The 17,019-nt window shown below is 55.2% G+C and overlaps 1 protein-coding gene across 1 annotated transcript; it reads left to right on the forward strand.

Moving 5' to 3' along the window:
• The first annotated feature begins 4,914 nt into the window (after positions 1-4,914).
• Positions 4,915-16,857, forward strand: CSRNP1 (cysteine and serine rich nuclear protein 1). The gene is made up of 5 exons (XM_054595007.1): positions 4,915-5,079; positions 11,461-11,708; positions 13,574-13,833; positions 14,332-14,646; positions 14,743-16,857. The coding sequence occupies exons 2-5, from the start codon at positions 11,501-11,503 to the stop codon at positions 15,724-15,726; spliced, it is 1,767 nt and encodes a 588-aa protein (XP_054450982.1). The 5' UTR covers positions 4,915-5,079; positions 11,461-11,500; the 3' UTR covers positions 15,727-16,857.
• The last annotated feature ends 162 nt before the right edge of the window (positions 16,858-17,019 follow it).

Consider the following 17,019-nt stretch of genomic DNA (forward strand, 5'->3'; position numbering starts at 1 on the left):
TTAAATAGAAAGACACAGTATTATTAAAATGCCAACGCTCAATTAAATCTATTAATTCAGTGTGATTCTAATCAAAATGTGTTACCTTGAACAAAGTGGGGTTAGGGATGCCAACCCCTTGAAGTAGAAAATCTGGTTATAACTTTTGACTCCCCCAAAACTGAACCACAGTCATTCCTGAGTATCCACAGCGGATTGATTCCAGGACCCCTGTAGATATCAAAACCTGAAGATGCTCAAGTCCCTTATATAAAAGGGCACGGGACAATGCACACAGTCAACCCCCCACTTTGGCAGACTCCCAACTGCAGACTGAAAATACTGTTTTCTGTCAGTGGATGGGTAAATCCTTGGATGCGAGACTGAGCATACAGAGCGCAGGCTGTACATTCGTTGAAAAAGTCCTCACATAAGTGGACCTGTGAAGCTCAAATTCATGTTGTTTAAGGGTCAGCTATACTCACAGGATTCTTGTTTGTCAGGTGGGGAACTTGTCAAAAAATTGATATGAAACTCAACTGCGGAAATAAGTGAGTCAGGAAAGCCCTGAAAAAGCAAAGTAACGCGATGGGGCTGGACCTATCAAAAGATAAAATATGTTATGAAATTATAATTTGTACAGCAATGTGGTATTTAAAGATGAAATAAATTGATAACCCAGTGGACCGGAATAGAAAACCCGGAACAGATCTCAGTACATATGAGAAATGAATTTCTGTTTAAGGTAACATTTAAATTAGAAGAGAAAGGGTAGGAAAATTAACTAGCCATGTTGGAGGGCGGGGAAATAAAGTAGGAACCCCATTCCATTTAAGTTATAATAAATTCCAAATGGATACAGGATTTATATATTAAAAATAAGATCATCAAATGCCAGAGAAAAGAATAGGTGAATTTGTTTATAATATTAGGATAGCGAATGCAGCACACCAAAGCCAGGATCCCTCAGCTGACTATATAAACATTGAAAACTTCTGTGTGGTAAAACACACTATAAACCAAGGTCAAAAACAAACCAGGAATAAGTGTGACAGATGTAACTGGCAGAAGGGCTCATTTCCTCAATCCTCAAAGACTTAAAACAACCCAATACAAAATACAGAGTATAAACCAGCAGTTTAAAGAGAAATACAAATGGCTTATAAACGTTTCCGCTTCACTCATAACTAGAGAGAGGACGAGGAAAGCACTAAGATACCTTTTTTGTTTCTCCTATTAGATTGGCAGAGATCAGTAGGCTTGATAATACCTAGTGCCCAGGAAGCTGCTGGGAATCAGGCCTACTCAGATCCTACTGGTTGAGTAAAATTGTTGCAACTTCTGGGAGGGCAAGTTGGTAACATCTGTCAAAATCCTTTGACCCAGAATTCCATAGCTCAGACTTTTTAATCCACAGATCTGCACTCAAATGTCTCAGTTTAGATAAACAAGAATGTTCAAGAAGTGCTTGAAGACAGTTCCCTCTCCAGGGTTTTACTCTCCAAGATCTTAGCTTAGTAGGTCTCAAATTGTGATGTGCACCCGAATCATTGCAGGCCTGGTTAGAAGGCAGGTTGCTGAGCCCCCCTCCCCCGCCCAGAGTTTCTGATTCAGCGGATCTGGGGAGGATCCAAGAATCTGCATTTCTAACGAGTTCTTCAGTGATGCTGATACTGCTAGTCTGGGAGCCTCACCTTTATGGACTAGGGTGGGTGGAGGGTTTTAATTTTAAACTCTTAAATAAAAGAATCTAAATATAAGAGCTAAAACTGTAAAACTCTTAGATGCAAAATGACATGAAGCTCCTTGCAACCCAGAAATCACGGTGGACTAAAATTCTGACCTGTTCCACTAATTTAGAGGGAGAGAAACCTAAACGGTTGAACCTGACCTGTGAGCCCCAAGTACCCCTCATTGGTCAGGAGACAGACTTACTTATGCGAGGCTGAAAACAAGGGCACCCCTTTGACAATTATGACACTACAATTGCCTTTCCTTCTCCCTCCTTTTATCAAGGCTCAGCTTACATACAGCGAATAAATCTGAAGTGTAGAACTTGGCTTTTTACATATGTACATACTTGTCCAGCCCCTTGGCCGGATCAAAATGGACACTGTCTCCAGCACCCCGGTAGGCTCTCGTGGCCCTTCTCAGTCAGTACTCTCTAAGGTAATGTTAACTATCCCTGCACTTTAGTTCTGCCTGTTCTTAAACTTCATCTAAATAACTGGAATCACAGTTATTGCCCTTTTGTGGTTGGCTTCTTTTATTCAATACAATGTTTTCAAGATTCATCCCTGTCATTTGTATGAGCCAACTGTGTGTTCTTTTTCAGTGCTATGTAACATTCCGTTGTATGTTAAAATCCCAATTTCTTTCCACTTAACCTGTTGGACATTTGGATTGTTTCCAGTTTTAGACTGTTTTGAATAAAGCAGCTATGTAATATTTGTGTGTCTTTTAGTGGACACAAATACATTTTTGTCTCGGGTATATACTGAGGAAAAGAATTATGATATTATAGAGTTTACCTATTTTGGGGACCTTAATAGGTACTGCCAAATTATTTTCCGAACTATGTCAATTCACTCCCCCACCAACAATGTACAATAATCTGGTTAATCCTCAATCTTGCTACTTTGGCTACTGTTTGTTTGTTTAAATATTCCTTTTAATTTTAGTCTTTCTGATGGGAACACATCATTGCTTTTTAATTTTTTTAAATATTAAAACTAGGATTTTTTTTTTTTTTTTACCCAAAACAAGTGGTCCGTGGATGCTGAATGTTTGAGAAACTTGTTGGACTCTCCCAAGTCTTCAGCAATTCTCTAATGATGTGTGGGTGTTACTGCTATGTATGTGCTATAGTCACAGATGGATGCTGCTCCAGACCCCACCCTCCTTGCCTTGGAACAGACCCTTCATTTCCCCACCAACAGGAAGAGCTTACTTGGGATCCCAGAGGGAGATGTTTTCCATCAGCAGCAACATCTGGGCAACATCTGGCAAGCCCATCCCAGGACAGGGAGATGCTTTTCTGAAGAAAACACATCATTTACTTGATTCTTTTTATTCTCCTATACTTTCCCTTATTCTCTCTTTCTCTTGCTGTCCCCCAAAGCCCATCACCCATTGGACTTCCTACTCTAAGCCCCCCAATCCAGTCCTTCCCAACTCCCTGCCCTGGTCTCTATTGGCTCTGGTTTCCCCAATACACAGTACAGCAGGATGCAAACCTACGCAGCCGCAGCCGCAGCCAGAGGCCCTCGTGACCTCTGGTGCTCAACCCAGCCCAGGTCCCTGACCAGCAGGCAGGGGCTTCTAACTCCAGGAATGTTGAAGGTGGTGGGGTTCTCTGGTCCAGTGCTCCCCATTGTACTAGTTGGAAGACAGAGAGAGAGTGAGAGAGAACCAGAACTCCACTCTAGGTCATAGAGACTCCCTGTCTCTTGGGGACTTGGGGACCTGGCCAGAGGACTAGAGGCAGGAAGGAGGCGGCAATGGAAGAAAAAAATCCAGCCAGCCACGGGGAGGGCACGGCTGAGTGTCTCTGTTGGGGATGGCGGTAGGCATATCCCTCAGGGCCGGGGCACCCCTAGCAGCTGACACCCAGCTCTGTAGCCTTTAAACTCCCCCCAGAGCTGTCTTAGCCACCAGCTGGGGCTTCAACATACCCGCCTTGTGCTGAAGACCCTTCCATCTCCGCCTCCAGCCCTGCCCTGACCGTCAGCCCCACCTCCTTGCACACATTGACTAGGTACATTCAATTCACTGGACAAGTTCTTGCCAATGAGCAGGACACACCCCAAGAACATTATCAAGGGTGTGGGGTGGGAGTGTAGAGGTAAGGCTGGCAGAAACTTAATGAGATCTAGCACAGAACACCTCACGGGTAAATTAAAACTATGTGCAGCTGTACCAACGTTACAAGCACAATGTAAAAATAAAAAGTGTACACAAATTAAAGACATTAACATGGAGGAGCAGGGAAAGGAGCGAGGGGAGGGAGTATGAAGAGCGAGCAGCGAGGCTGCAAAGGTGGGCAAGGGCCAGACCATTCCAGCTCCGTGGGCCCACAGGAGGTTGCGACTTCAACCAGCGGGCACTAGGAAGTCTCTGGAAGCCTGGCTCCAGGTGTTCAGACACCTCCTGCAGCAGGTCCCCCGGGGCCACACACTCGGGGCATCCAGAAAGGGCAGGGGCTTAGCCTCCGCCGACCTGCTTTGCTCCTAGCGTTCTTCCCGGAAAGGTAAAGGGCAGGCAGACCCCTCCTGGCCCTGTCTACTTCTACACCTGTGGCTGAAGAGGGACCTTCACCATCATCTCCACCGCAGAGCCCTCCCGGCCGCACAGGGCACCCCGCCCCCCACCTGGAGGAAGGTAGAAAAGAATACTGAGGGCTGGGCTAGTCACTGACAACTTTCATCTAGGACAGCCAGAGAAGAACCCAGAATGCAGCGGGAGCGGGCCTGGGAGGGGGAGGGTCAGCTTCCACGAAGGCTCCCTGGAGGAGGCATTGGAAGCAGAGGCCTTCCAGGCGATGGGGTTCTGGGAAGCAGAGAGGGGGCAGAAAGGCATTCCAGGAGAGAGGACCGGCTGCAGCAAAGGTGAGAGGCAGAAACGCTCAAGGGACGCAGGGTGAGTAGGGTGGCATCTGCGGTCGGGAAGAGGGGCGGCGGGGGGCTCCTGGGGTCAGCACTCGCCGCCGGGGTGTGCACACACTTTCCCCTGCGCAGTCACACTGGGAGAGTTGGCCCGCCGTCAGGGGAGGCCTTGGCGGGAGCAGGGCGGCCGGCGGCCGCAGCGCCCGGCTGGGGCGGGGGAGGGGGCGGTGCCTCCGGGGCGGGGCGGCGGGAGGCCTGGCCGGCGGCCGGGCGTGCGTCAGCGCGGCCAGCCCCGGAGTTTTCCACTGACGACGAGGGCGGAGCGGCGGGCGGGGCCGCGCAGACAGTCTCCCGCCGCCGCCGCTGCCGGATCCGCAGAGCCAGGGGAGGCTGGGCCGACGGCTGCCGGCCGAGCGAACTCAGGGTCGCGGTACGGAGGGCGCCCCGGCCGGGACGCGGGTCGCGTCAGGGTACCTGGAGAGCGCCTGGCTGGCAGGTAAGCGCGGAGGGGGCTCTCGGCCGGACCGGACGGGACTTTGGGGAGGGGGCGTCCCGCGCAGGTGACGCTGCCCCTCCGGCCCCTGCTGTTTGCCCCCTGACACCTCGAGTGGGAGCGGGGGCAAGGACAGCCCAGTCGGGCCCGAGACTGCGTGACACCGATGGGGTCCGGGGCAGGGAGGCAGGGGCGGAGAGGCGCAGGTTTTCTGCTCCCCTCCCCGGCCCCGCCGCCCGCACCCCGAGAAGTCGCGGCGCCCCGGGCCTTGCGCCGGGGGCGGCCGAGCCGAGGCTGCGCACGGTGGCTGGGTGACGAGGTGCGTGTGTCCGCGGGTGAGTTTCCTTTTGACCCAGTTGCCTGAGAACTTTTCAGAAGTTCCTCTCGTGGCCGGAGCAGGTGACATTTGTCGTTTTTTTCCTCGGGCTCCCCCCGGGGGCGGATGCTGGGGCTGCCGGCGCGTGCCCGGCGCCCCTGGGAGGCGGGGATCAGGGAGGGAGTGGAGGGATGAGCGAGGAGGAGGAGGAGGCTCCGTGAGTCACGGACCCCGGGAGGGAGCGAGGGAGGAGGGATTGTGTCGTACGCTCACCTGTTTGTCAGTCGCCGTCACACGCAGAGGCCACCACTGTGAGTCACGGGCGCAGCCTCCCCGGCCATCCTGGGGCACGCGTAGGCCGTCTCCCACGCACTGCCTCTCTCTTCTCCAGCACGTACTTCCTCCCGGTCCTCAGTTTCCCGTCCCCGGGGGCTTTTGCACCGGCTCGCACTGTGGAGATGCCCACTCCACAGCCGCCGTCACACACTTAGTCACTCCTGCTCCCTGGCACAGTCACACGTAGAGCCCACACTGCTGACACAGAGGGTCCCTCCCCAGCTCCGCGGCCCACCCGACACCTCCAGACACACGTCACCCCTGTCCCAGAGGATCGGACTCGTCCCCTCACCCCCAAACCCTTGACCTCACTGTCCGCTGCGGTCTCCGCATCCCGAGGTCACCAAGTCCATTCCTCTCTCTTCCTTGCCCCTGTCCTGTCATCTCACCTAGCTCAGGCTCCGCGGTGGAACCGGTCACACCCCCTCCGGTCCCGGCTGTGAGCCATCTTTTTAAAATGCAAATCTGGTTTTGTCACTCCCTTCTGAAACCCTGCGGTGGCTTCCTGTGCCCTCAGGCTAAAGCCTGCCCTGGGAGGCTGGATCTGCCTCCCCACCCGCCCCCCTACCCTGTCCGCCCAGCCCCTTCCCGCTCGCCCCTCTGGCTCTCCCTTTTTCAAGCCCCCCACTCCTGCTGCGCCCCCTCCCTGGGACACTTTCTGCTTCCCTTCCCCGGAGGGACCTGTCCTCACCCCCCAGCTGCACCCCTACAGCCCACCCCTTCCACCCTCCATCACAGCGCGCCACAACGCGGGGCTCGTAAACCCTGGCTACGCTCAACTCGGAACTGCAAGGGGCAGCACTCAGTGTCCGTCCTGCACCCTCTGTGCCCAGGTGCCTGAACGGTGCTCAGCCTGTCACAGGAGCCCAATAAGTATTTGCTGAATGAATGAATGAATGAATGAGCGTGAAGAAGGCCTGGTGGGGCTGAGGAAGCGGTTGCTGTCAGGTGCAGCTTCTTTGCTGCAGAAGCAATTGCCTCACGTAGCCAAGCAAACATTTGGCAGGTACCCAGTGCCAGGCCCTGGAGGCCAAGGCTGAGGAACTGTCTCCTCCCCCCATCACTCGCAGACGGAGAGGTGGGGGAGGGGTGTGCCAGGACTTCCTGTCTGCCCTCCCTGGGCTGCCCAGGCTGTTTGTCCAGCCAGTCCCATTGGGGGCTCCCCGAGGTGCTCAGAGATGCCCTCCCCTTCTCCCAGGAAGTAGTTCTTTAGGGCCTGGGGTCAAGTGACCTCAGGTATTAGGGGAAGCTGACCGCCCCCGCCCCCCCCCCCCCCCCCCCCGCCCCGGGGCTGGGGTCTGGTCTCTGAGGTTAAAAGACACATTCTTCAGATTCTTGGAGTTGGATGGAGGCTGCTGAAGGTGCCCCCTCCCCAGCACTAGCTGGGGGTGGGGGTGGGGGCCTTGGGACAGCTGAGGCACACAGAGGAGTTGGTGTGACTTTTCAGAGGCCCTGAGATTGCCGCCCCCCCTCCCCCTGCCCAAGTAGCCTTTGTTTGTTTGGTTCCCAGGGTGAGGTGGCCTTCCCTGGATTCACAGAGTGAGGCCTGAGTGTGGAGATAGTTGTGGTGAGTAGGGCGGGGAGGTGTGCCCCCCTCGCGCTGGGCTGTCAGCTCCTGTGTGTGGTGGCAGGAAGGCGGCACGGTTCTCAGGGCCCAGGCAGAGCCGGAAGAAGCCTCGTTCTCTTTGATTCAGCGCCTGTCTCCGGGGCTCCTGGGGGTGTGGTGTTTCTGTCTGCGCCAGCTCCTGGGAATTGCTTTTCCTTCCTCCAGGACCCTAGGAGGGGGCTGTGCTCGCCCTGGGAACGGTGCCGCGGTTGGGATCTTGATTCCTGGGTAGCTGCTGGGGGCCCCTCCCCCACCCTCTGACTCACTGTCTGACACTTTTCTTGGACTCTTCCACTATCTTTCATTCCTTTTTCTGACTTGGCCTCTCCTCGTCTCTGGCTGAGTCTTTTTGTCTTATCTCCTGCCTCTGCGGCTCTCAGCCTCTGGATTCCCAGGTGGGACAGTGGCTCCTCCCCCTCCCCCCACCCCAAAGGAGTATCAAAGAGGAGATCACTTCTCATTCCAATCCAGGCCTGCAGGTCCTGCTGGGGTTCATCACAAAACCTGCGGCGCGGCCTTAGCTTCCTTTGTACCCTGGTTTCTCGGTCTGCAGCCTTGGAGCTTGTAACCCTTCACCTGAAGTTCCCATTCAGTACGTATTCCTGAGGCAAAACCGAGGTGTCAGGCTGGAACCTGCTTCCTTGACATCGCTGTTTGTTTACTCACGGGGAACTGAGAGTCTCCGAGATGCCTGCGTTGGCACCTGCCTGCAGCCTGAGCTTTCTTCTCCCTCAGAACCACCCCTTCTAGGTACCATTCTTGTTCAGCCTGCTGCTGCAGGCTGGGGGAGGGGCGTGTGCCCACCACCCTTAAACTAACTGTGACAGGAGCATTAGATCACACTGACCGCTTGTGCCCCCCCACCCCCCCGCAAAGGCTTCCTGTGCTTAATCTCGTTTCTGTGTTTATACCTGATACAAAGTGCCCACCTTTGATGGTCCTCAGGTGCCTTCTGTGTGCCAGACTCTGTTCTAGGCATAGGCACAATGGCAGCCAGGCTGGGGGGCCCCCAGCTGTGATGTGGGTGGGAATCCCAGCCCGCGAGGCGTGCTGTCAGTGAGGAGGAGTGGGGGTTTCAGGGAGGCCCTCTTGGGGATGATTTCTAAAGGGGGGTGAGGCTGGGTCCCCACTTCTGCAAATCCCAGGAAGTGAGCGGGTCATGGCCATTGGGGGACCACAAGGTCAGCTGGAGTATAAAGTGAGAGGGGGTTGGGGAGACTCGCACAACACGGGTCTGGAGGAGAGGCAGCTGCTAGGCCTGCCTCAGCCTCTCGTGGGGTTCTAGACTTGATGCTAAGGGCAAGCTGCCCTAAGGGGAGTGTGGGAGTGATTCTACACCTGTGGGAGGCAGGTCGGGAAGGGATGCGAGAAGGTCGCTCTGGCCGCAGGGTAAAGAACGGTGATGGGGAGAGGACAGAGGCCGAGGCAGTGGGGACAGACACATAAGGGTAATAAACTTTTAAAATTGTAGGTGACATACATAAAATGCTTGAAGTATATGAATCTTATGTGTGCAGCTAGGTGGATTTTTATGGTTTTAGACACCCATGGAACAAACCTGAACCCAGACCATCTGACACCATTTCCAGACTGCTTCCCCCTTGCCACGCCACCCCCTTTCCCCCGCCAGAAGATTCCCTCACGGCCGTCCCCAGTGCACCCTTCCCCTCCCGCCCTGTAACCCCTATTCTGACTGGTGTCATCACTGACTGGGTTTGCCTTCTCTTGAGCTTCTTTCACGTGCATGTGTGTTCTGGTGTCTGACTTCTTTCACCCACATGGTATCGGTGAGATTCATCTGTGTTGTGTGCGTCCTGCAGCTCATTCTTCTTTTCACGGTGTAGAATGACGTATTCACCAAGCACTGACCGCTGAGGATTTGACATGCATTCATTCATGGAAGAGGTTTCAAGACAAAGGGTTGGAGTGGCGAGGTTAAGGAACTTGCCCAGGGTCACTCCGCTCTAGGAGCTCCGCCAGGGTTCAAATGCAGGCAGTCTGGCTCTGGAGCCAAGGTCCTTAAGCCTACGCTGGGCGGCCTCCGGGATACCGACCGAGTCTGTGCCTGGCCTTGTGCGGATTAAGTGAGCTAATGTGTGGCTGGATGTGGATGCAGGGAGAGGGAGGAAGGAGTTGAGGATGGCTGCAGGTTTCTGGCTTGAGTAACTGGGTGGGTGGCAGTGCTGTTACTAAGATAGGGAACACAGGAAGAGGAACAGATGGCACGGGTGGGGGGGTGGGGAACAGAGACAAGGGGTTCGATTTGGGGCCTGCAGAATTTTATGTTTCTAGGGAACAGCCAGGCAGGAATACCAAGTGGGCATTTGGCTTGCGGGGATGGGTCTTGGGCTTGGGCGAGAGATGAGGGAGGCCTTCGGTACCCTGCAGACACGTCTGGAGCTTGGGAAAGGATGAATTCTCCTAGCAGTACACTGGAGGGGACAGTGCCTGGCTGTGGTTTGTCCATCTGTGTCTGAGTGTCCCAGGTCTGCGTGTGTGTATGAATGTGCACGCCTGGCTCTGGGTCACGAAGTTGCTCCCTCTCCTGGGGGAGCCTGCGGGTCAGCTGGGAGCTGGGTTGTTTTTGTTTGTGGTTTGACCCTGGGAGGGGGGTGCCAGGCCTGAGAAACTACCCGCTCAGAAGCCCCCGGAAACACCTGTGTGTCCTCTTTCTCCGGGGCCCAACGTGGAGAGTTTGCAAGGAGGGGAGCTCTCTGGCGCTTCTCTTGTTCCTGCAGGGAGAGGTTGTCCCTGGAAAGAATTTTATCTAGTAAGTTGATTGACAGCACACCCTCTGTGTCTAAAATCCAGGGACTTTGTGCGCGGTTTGGCAAAGGGGGAAAGGGGTATTTGAAAGGATACCTGAGGGGGTGGATCGCCGGCCTTCTGGTTGGTTTTTCCTGTTCTCTCTCATTTCCTGTGATGGCCGTGGGGGAGGGGCTCCTCAGCCCTGGGGCCTCTGCATCGTTTCCCCTTCCTCCTGGTGACCTCCTGGGGGCCCAGCTCCGAGTGCCACCGGATGTGCAGAGACAAGGTAGCTGGCTGTGGTCAGCCCTTAGGACTGACTCCTTTGGGGATTCCCAAGCAGCAGAAGGGACTGTTATTTGCGTTGGCATTTCAGGGAAGGAACCCCAGTTCCCCGCCATGCCACTCGGATGGGGCTAGCCAGGTTCTCGGAGTCTGGCTGCACTCCCACAGAGGGGTGAGACCTTCAAAGGGAGCCATGAGTGGTATGTCCTGGGTGCTCCAAGTCACCAAGCTACAGACTAGAGAGAATGGCACATTGTCTTGGCAGGTCAGTTTTACTAGACGAGTTTCGGGGGTTTTTTTAAAGGGGAAAAAATAATTTCCATTGGAAGTTAATTCAAACAAACAGAGCTAGATACTGGAGTAGAAGGCAGATGTTGGTGACTCTTTCAGACCAACCAGGAGATGGGAAAGAAACATGAAGCCTGCATGGCCCCGGGTCCCATAGTCAGGACTGGAGACAGGGGACTTCTGCCGAGCTGGGGGTTTCTGAGGGAAAGTCTGAGCAGGTCCTTCCCAGGAGAGGAGGGACTCAGGAAAGTCCTGGGAATCAGGGCCAGCGTCAAAGCCAGCCGGTTCGCCTGAGTATCCTGGCTAGCCTGGCCCCGGAGTAAGGGCCCGCAGCTGCCGGGAGTCTGCGGGGCAGTGTGCCTGTGGGAGCGCTGGGGCGGGTGGGGGGTGGTGAGGAAGCAGAGCCATGGTCCGCAGACAGCCACACACACACACAAAGGCGCACAGATGCGAGCTGTGTGAATCACCCAGCCGGTGAGTCAGCCCCCAGGACTCCTGTCGGGGAATGATCAAGGCTGGGCAGAGGTCTGTCGGTCCATCTGCTAGTCTGTGTGTACGCGTGCGGAGGTGGGCTGCAGGAGGTAGTGCGGAAGGTGCCCGGCAGTGTCCTGGGAGGGCTTTCTGGCACAGTGCTGGGAGTCTGCAGGTGCCAGGACAAGGTCTGGGCCTTAGCGCTCTGTCCTGTGCTGAGAAGCCTCCCAGGGAGCTCCCAGGGCCAGGGCGGGAGGGCCGGGGACACCTCGATGGTAGCTGAGCCCGCCTCTCAGCCCCAGGGCTGCCACTGAGAGCGTCCTCCTTCCTATTCCAGTCTGTCAGTGCCCGGACTGCAGAGCACCCCTGGACCCACCATGACCGGGCTGCTGAAGAGGAAGTTTGACCAGTTGGAAGAGGATGACTCCTCGCTCTGCTCATCCTCATCTTTGTCCTCGGGCCACCGTTCCGGCTCCTGCTCCCCAAGCTCCTCGGTCTCCCTGGCCTGGGATCTGGAAGAGGAAGGGCCCTGGGATCAGATGCCCCTGCCTGATGGAAACGTCGGTGGCCCCCAAAGTTCCCCCCGTGAGTCCCCGCTCCCCTGGGAACCACACCACATCCCTTTCCTAAAGATGAAACCGGGAGGCTTGTGACAGAGCCATCCGGGCCCCTGGGGGTTGTGTCCCCATGGCTTTAGCTCCCCTACTTGGATCCCCGCCTCGCCCGCTTCCCGGAATGCAGTGGTCACTTAGGAATGCCCATTGTCCAGAGGCAGTTGGCCCAGGCCACATTCACCTTCGACCTTGGGACTCCCGTGCTTCAAAGTCATGACATTCAGAACAGAGCTCCTGAGAGTGGCCCTCAGCCTTCCCGCCCCAGCTCCTCCCTTCTGTTCCAGTTTCGTTTCTCCGGCTCTCGCCCTGTCCTCCTTCCAGCTGCTCTGCCAGAGTCCCACGCCCGCACTTCTCCGCTGCGAGGCCAGTCAGGCCGGTCCCTCCCCTGTCAAAATGCTGCCTGGCTTTGCCTGAGCAGCGTGAAAGGTTTTTTCCCAGTTATTTTTCCAGCTGGCGTAATTCTGACTCCAAACTGACAAAGCTGGCCCCGGAGCACTGTTTCTCGACCCAACTTAGTATTATCACTCCCCCCGACCACAGGGAGCCTTTTAGACATTTTTTTTCTAATCCCCCTTCCCCCCTAGTATTTTACTACCACAGATATGAACGGTATCTGCTTATGTACTATATGTATATCTGCATTACACATAAAACAGTAGGATTCTTAGCACATAGATTCTAACAGAACATTGATTGATGAAATGATGGTGGGTTTATGCTGGAAGGACAAGGGTGGTTTAATATTATAAAATCTAGCCTCATAGTTTACAAACTTGACTATGTTGGAGGAGGGTAACTATAAGAGCTACTCTAGATGCTGAAGGAGTCTTTGATAAAACGTAATGTTCCTTCTAGATAAGATTCTTGGTAAGATAGGGATAAGTGAATTCTACTTAAATGTTTAAAAAAAAAAAAAATAGGTTTCATCCCAGAAGCTGATTCTGATTACTGAGGAAATCCTGGAAGCATTTCCCACTAAATCAGGAACAAGATGAGGATGCTATCTGTCACCTCTGTTAGTTAACATTGTTCAGGAAGTGCTAGCCAATTCAATTAGCAGAGAGAATAAGAATTCTGTGTATTACATTGGGACAGACCAAATTGCCATTACTTGCCAATGGTTGGCTACCTGATAAATTCAAGAATATAAACCGAAAGCCTTTTAAAAGGCAATGCCCTCAGGTAGTTGTGTACAAAATTAGCATATTAAGTTGAGATAAATGGAATTTCTAATATTCAACTACTTTATGGTAATTTCTCTTGGTTCAACCTAATAAAAAGCAATAATATACTTATGTATATGTAGCATATATATAACTTATTCAGGGAAGGCCTTTCTAAGCCCGCTGCAAAATACAGAATCTATGAAGGAAAAGATCAATATATTTTTGATTCGTTAAACCTTAGAATTTTGTAAAATGCCATGAACAAAAATGAAAGACTAAAATATTTTCACTGATAGGCTAGAGTGATGATTAATGTCTCTAATAGCATATATAAAGAGTTCCAACAAATTAATTAGAAAACTATAGCAAACTGCAAGGGATGTATAATGGGCTGATAAAAATGGGAAAGATCTTTAATCTTACAATTGCCCGCATTTCAGCTGTCAGTAACAGTAAGCCAGTGTTGACTTAGGAGTAGTGTTCAATTTTACCAACTCTAATCACAGCCAGGTTGGCTCCTAAATTTGAACCCATGTCTTCGTGGGGCAGGGCGGGGGGTGATGGGAGGACAGAGGAGAAGGTGTGGAGAGATCGTTCAGCATCATCTGGCAGGGGGCTGTGCTGTACCTCGCAGAGAACTCATGCCTACCCCTCCCTGCCTGCCTTCCAGCCCTGTCCATCCTGAAGCGGGCTCCCCGGAAGCGCCCGGGCCGAGTGGCCTTCGATGGCATCACCGTCTTCTACTTCCCTCGGTGTCAGGGCTTCACCAGTGTGCCCAGCCGTGGCGGCTGCACTCTGGGCATGGCCCCTCGCCACAGCGCCTGCCGCCGCTTCTCCTTGGCTGAGTTTACACAGGAGCAGGCCCGGGCACGGCACGAGAAGCTCCGCCTACGCTTGAAGGAGGAGAAACTGGAGGTGCTTCGAAGCAAGGTAGGGAAATCCCTCTGAGGCTCACGGTGGGGCAGCTCCTCAAGTCCTGGCCTTGAGGGGAGGGGCAGGCTGGTTTGCTCCTCATGTATTTGGGGAAAGAGGCTCCTGGGGCCAGCAATGGCTTGATCGGGATCCGTTGCCTGGATTCTCTGCAGGCAGAGTGAGGTGTGGGAGGGCTCGGGTTTGAGGCAGGGGCTGGGGCGTGGTGCCTGGCTCTGTCTGACCTCACCCGGGAGGGGGATGTGGAATTGACGGACAGTGGGGGTCAGTGTATCTGGCTGGGGGAAGGCACTTGTCCTCGAACTGGGAAATGACACGAACAGGAAATTGCTTTGCAGATGTGCTGAGGCAGTGTTCTTGGCTGCCCTGGCCACTGTGGAATGCACAGTGCCCAGCCCAGAGGAAGCACATGGGCAGTCTGTTGAGTGGCTGGTGGCTGAGGGGACTAAGACCACGTGTCTGTGCCTCTCACACCCCTCTTCTCTCCCCTGGATGCAGCTTGCAGATGCGGGGGTGCCTGAGGTGGAGGCTGGCCTGCCCCTGACAGTGGACACCATCGATGACGCCTCCGTGGATGAGGAGTTGGCGGCGGCTGTGGCAGGTGGCCGGCTGGAGGAAATGACCTTCCTACAGCCCTACCCAGCCCGGAAGCGGCGGGCCCTGCTGCGTGCCGCCGGCGTGCGGAAGATCGATCGGGAGGAGAAGCGGGAGCTGCAGGCTCTGCGCCAGTCCCGGGAGGATTGTGGCTGTCACTGCGACAGAGTCTGTGACCCTGAGACCTGCAGCTGCAGCCTGGCGGGCATCAAGTGCCAGGTATGGTGGCAGGGCTGGGCTGGGATGGGGAGCCTGAGCTTGGAGGCTTCTCTGGGCACCTCAGGATCCTCACTCGTGCTTCTGCCTTCTCTGCAGATGGACCACACGGCGTTCCCCTGTGGCTGCTGCAAGGAGGGCTGTGAGAACCCCAAGGGCCGCGTGGAATTTAATCAGGCGCGAGTTCAGACCCATTTTATCCACACGCTCACCCGCCTGCAGCTGGAGGAGGGGGCTGAGAGCCTTGGAGAGCTGGAGGCTCCTGCCCAGGGTGGCCCCCCCAGCCCCGGTGGGCAGTCCCTGGCTCCCACTTTCCCACTGGCCAAGCCCCCTGTGAGCAGCGAGCTGGGAGACCACAGCTGCAGCAGCGACATGACTGATTCCTCCACAGCATCAGGCACTCACGAGCCCCCCGACGGCCCTGCCCACCCGGCCCTGCCCAGCCCTGGCTTCCAGCCGGGTGTGGATGATGATAGCCTGGAGCGGATCCTGAGTTTCAGTGACTCTGACCTGGGCGGAGAGGAGGAGGAGGAGGAGGAGGAAGCGGGCCTGGGGAACCTCGACAACCTCAGCTGCTTCCACCTAGGTGATATCTTCGGTACCGGGGACCCGGGTGGCCTGGCCAGCTGGACCCACAGCTATTCCGGCTCTACTCTCACATCAGGCATCCTGGATGAAAATGCCAACCTGGATGCCAGCTGTTTCTTAAACGGCAGCCTAGAAGGGTGGGGAGAAGGCGGCCTCCCCGGCACCTCCGTGCCACCTGGCACGGACGCCGGTCAGAGTAATTCCGTGGACCTCAGCTTGTCTTCCTGTGACTCCTTTGAGCTGCTCCAGGCCCTGCCCGACTACAGTCTGGGGCCTCACTACACCTCTCGGAAGGTGTCTGACAGTCTGGACAACCTGGACGCACCCCACTTTCCCCTACCTGCCTTTTCCCCACCGGCGGACTCCAGTGTTTGCTTCTTGGAATCCATCATGGGCTTGTCTGAGCCAGCTGCCGAGGGCCTGGTTCCCTTCATGGACAGCCAGTTGTTCGAGGACACTGCCCCGGCGTCACTGGTCGAGCCCGTGCCCGTGTGAGGACTAGGGTGCCTTCTCCCGGCCCCGAAAGCTCTGTTGCTGCTGTCATAATTTGGGGGCTCCCCGGGGCCTGTATGTAGCTGTTTCGTATTGGCTGGCTCACCCATGTGGGCACTCCAAATTTTCATGCAACACTCTGGATGGATTTATTATTTATTTTTGTAACTTTCTGTGCTGAAGAGAAAGTGGGAGGGGGCTTTCCCCTGTAGCCGCCTGGCCCCCGGTGCCCACAGTCTCCTACTTCCATGGAGCTTGCCAGGGAGAGGAGGGCATGATGTTTCTTAGCCCAAAGACTGTGAGACAGGGCTGGCAACATGCACCTCTCCAGGCTTCTGCCACCCTGAGCCCTAGCCCCTCTGGGTGGCTGAATCCTCTGGACTGTGAAGACTATAATTTATTTCCATAATTTATTTGGAGACTAGGTGGCTTAGGCTTCTCACCCTGGCCGGTAGGCAACGTTGAGGGCGGGGCGGGGCGGGGCACAGTCCCCCATCCCTTCTGCCTTGTAGCCCCGCCCTGCCTGGCCTCGGGTCTAGGCCAGGTGTGGATTCGAGCCCTGTGTCTCCTCTGGCAGCTGCCTGGCTCTGGATGGCTGAGCGGCAGAGGCTAGCCCAGGACTGTGTCTGAGCAGGGGAGGGACCGGGCTGACCAACCGTGACCAAAACCCTCTTCTGACCCGCTCAGCCCCCTCCACTTCCTGTCCTCTGCCCCATCTCTCCCTTCCTGCAAGGGCCACAGCCTCCGTTCGGGGCCCTTCGGTGTAGGAAGGGGAAGCGGGAGGCCTAGAGAGAGCAAGGGGCTTGCCTCAGGGCCGGCCCACAGCATGCCCCTGAGGACGATCCCGGGGCTTTCTGGGCACCGCGCTCCGGCCTGGCCCACCTGCCTGTGCCCTCAGGCCAGCTGGCCAGGGCAAGGGGTGGTGCCTTATGGCTTTTATGCCTGTTGGCTGAGGTTGACTTTTGCATCCTAATTTCTATATTGTCTCTGAATATTTGAACTATAATTTATTCATTTTTCTCTGTGTCTGTGCCAAGAAGCCCGGGCTCTGGGCCTGCCCTCTTGCCCAGGAGGCCTTGCCAGCCTGTGTGCTTGTGGGAACACCTTGTACCTGAACTTAACAGGTACCAATAAAGAGGCTCTATTTTTAATGGTGTGGTCTGCGTTTGTGGGATGACTTGGGGCCTGGGTACACCCACAGGCCGGGGGGGCGGGCGGGGACGGGCCCTGCAGGGAAGTGTGCACACAGGATGTGCTGGAGATGGGGGTTGGGGACACAACGCGCGGAGCCTCCTT

This window comes from Pteronotus mesoamericanus, unplaced genomic scaffold (genome assembly GCF_021234165.1).
Source record: "Pteronotus mesoamericanus isolate MK-2021 breed Mesoamerican mustached bat unplaced genomic scaffold, CSHL_Meso_final scaffold_54, whole genome shotgun sequence".
Lineage (NCBI taxonomy): Eukaryota > Metazoa > Chordata > Mammalia > Chiroptera > Mormoopidae > Pteronotus > Pteronotus mesoamericanus.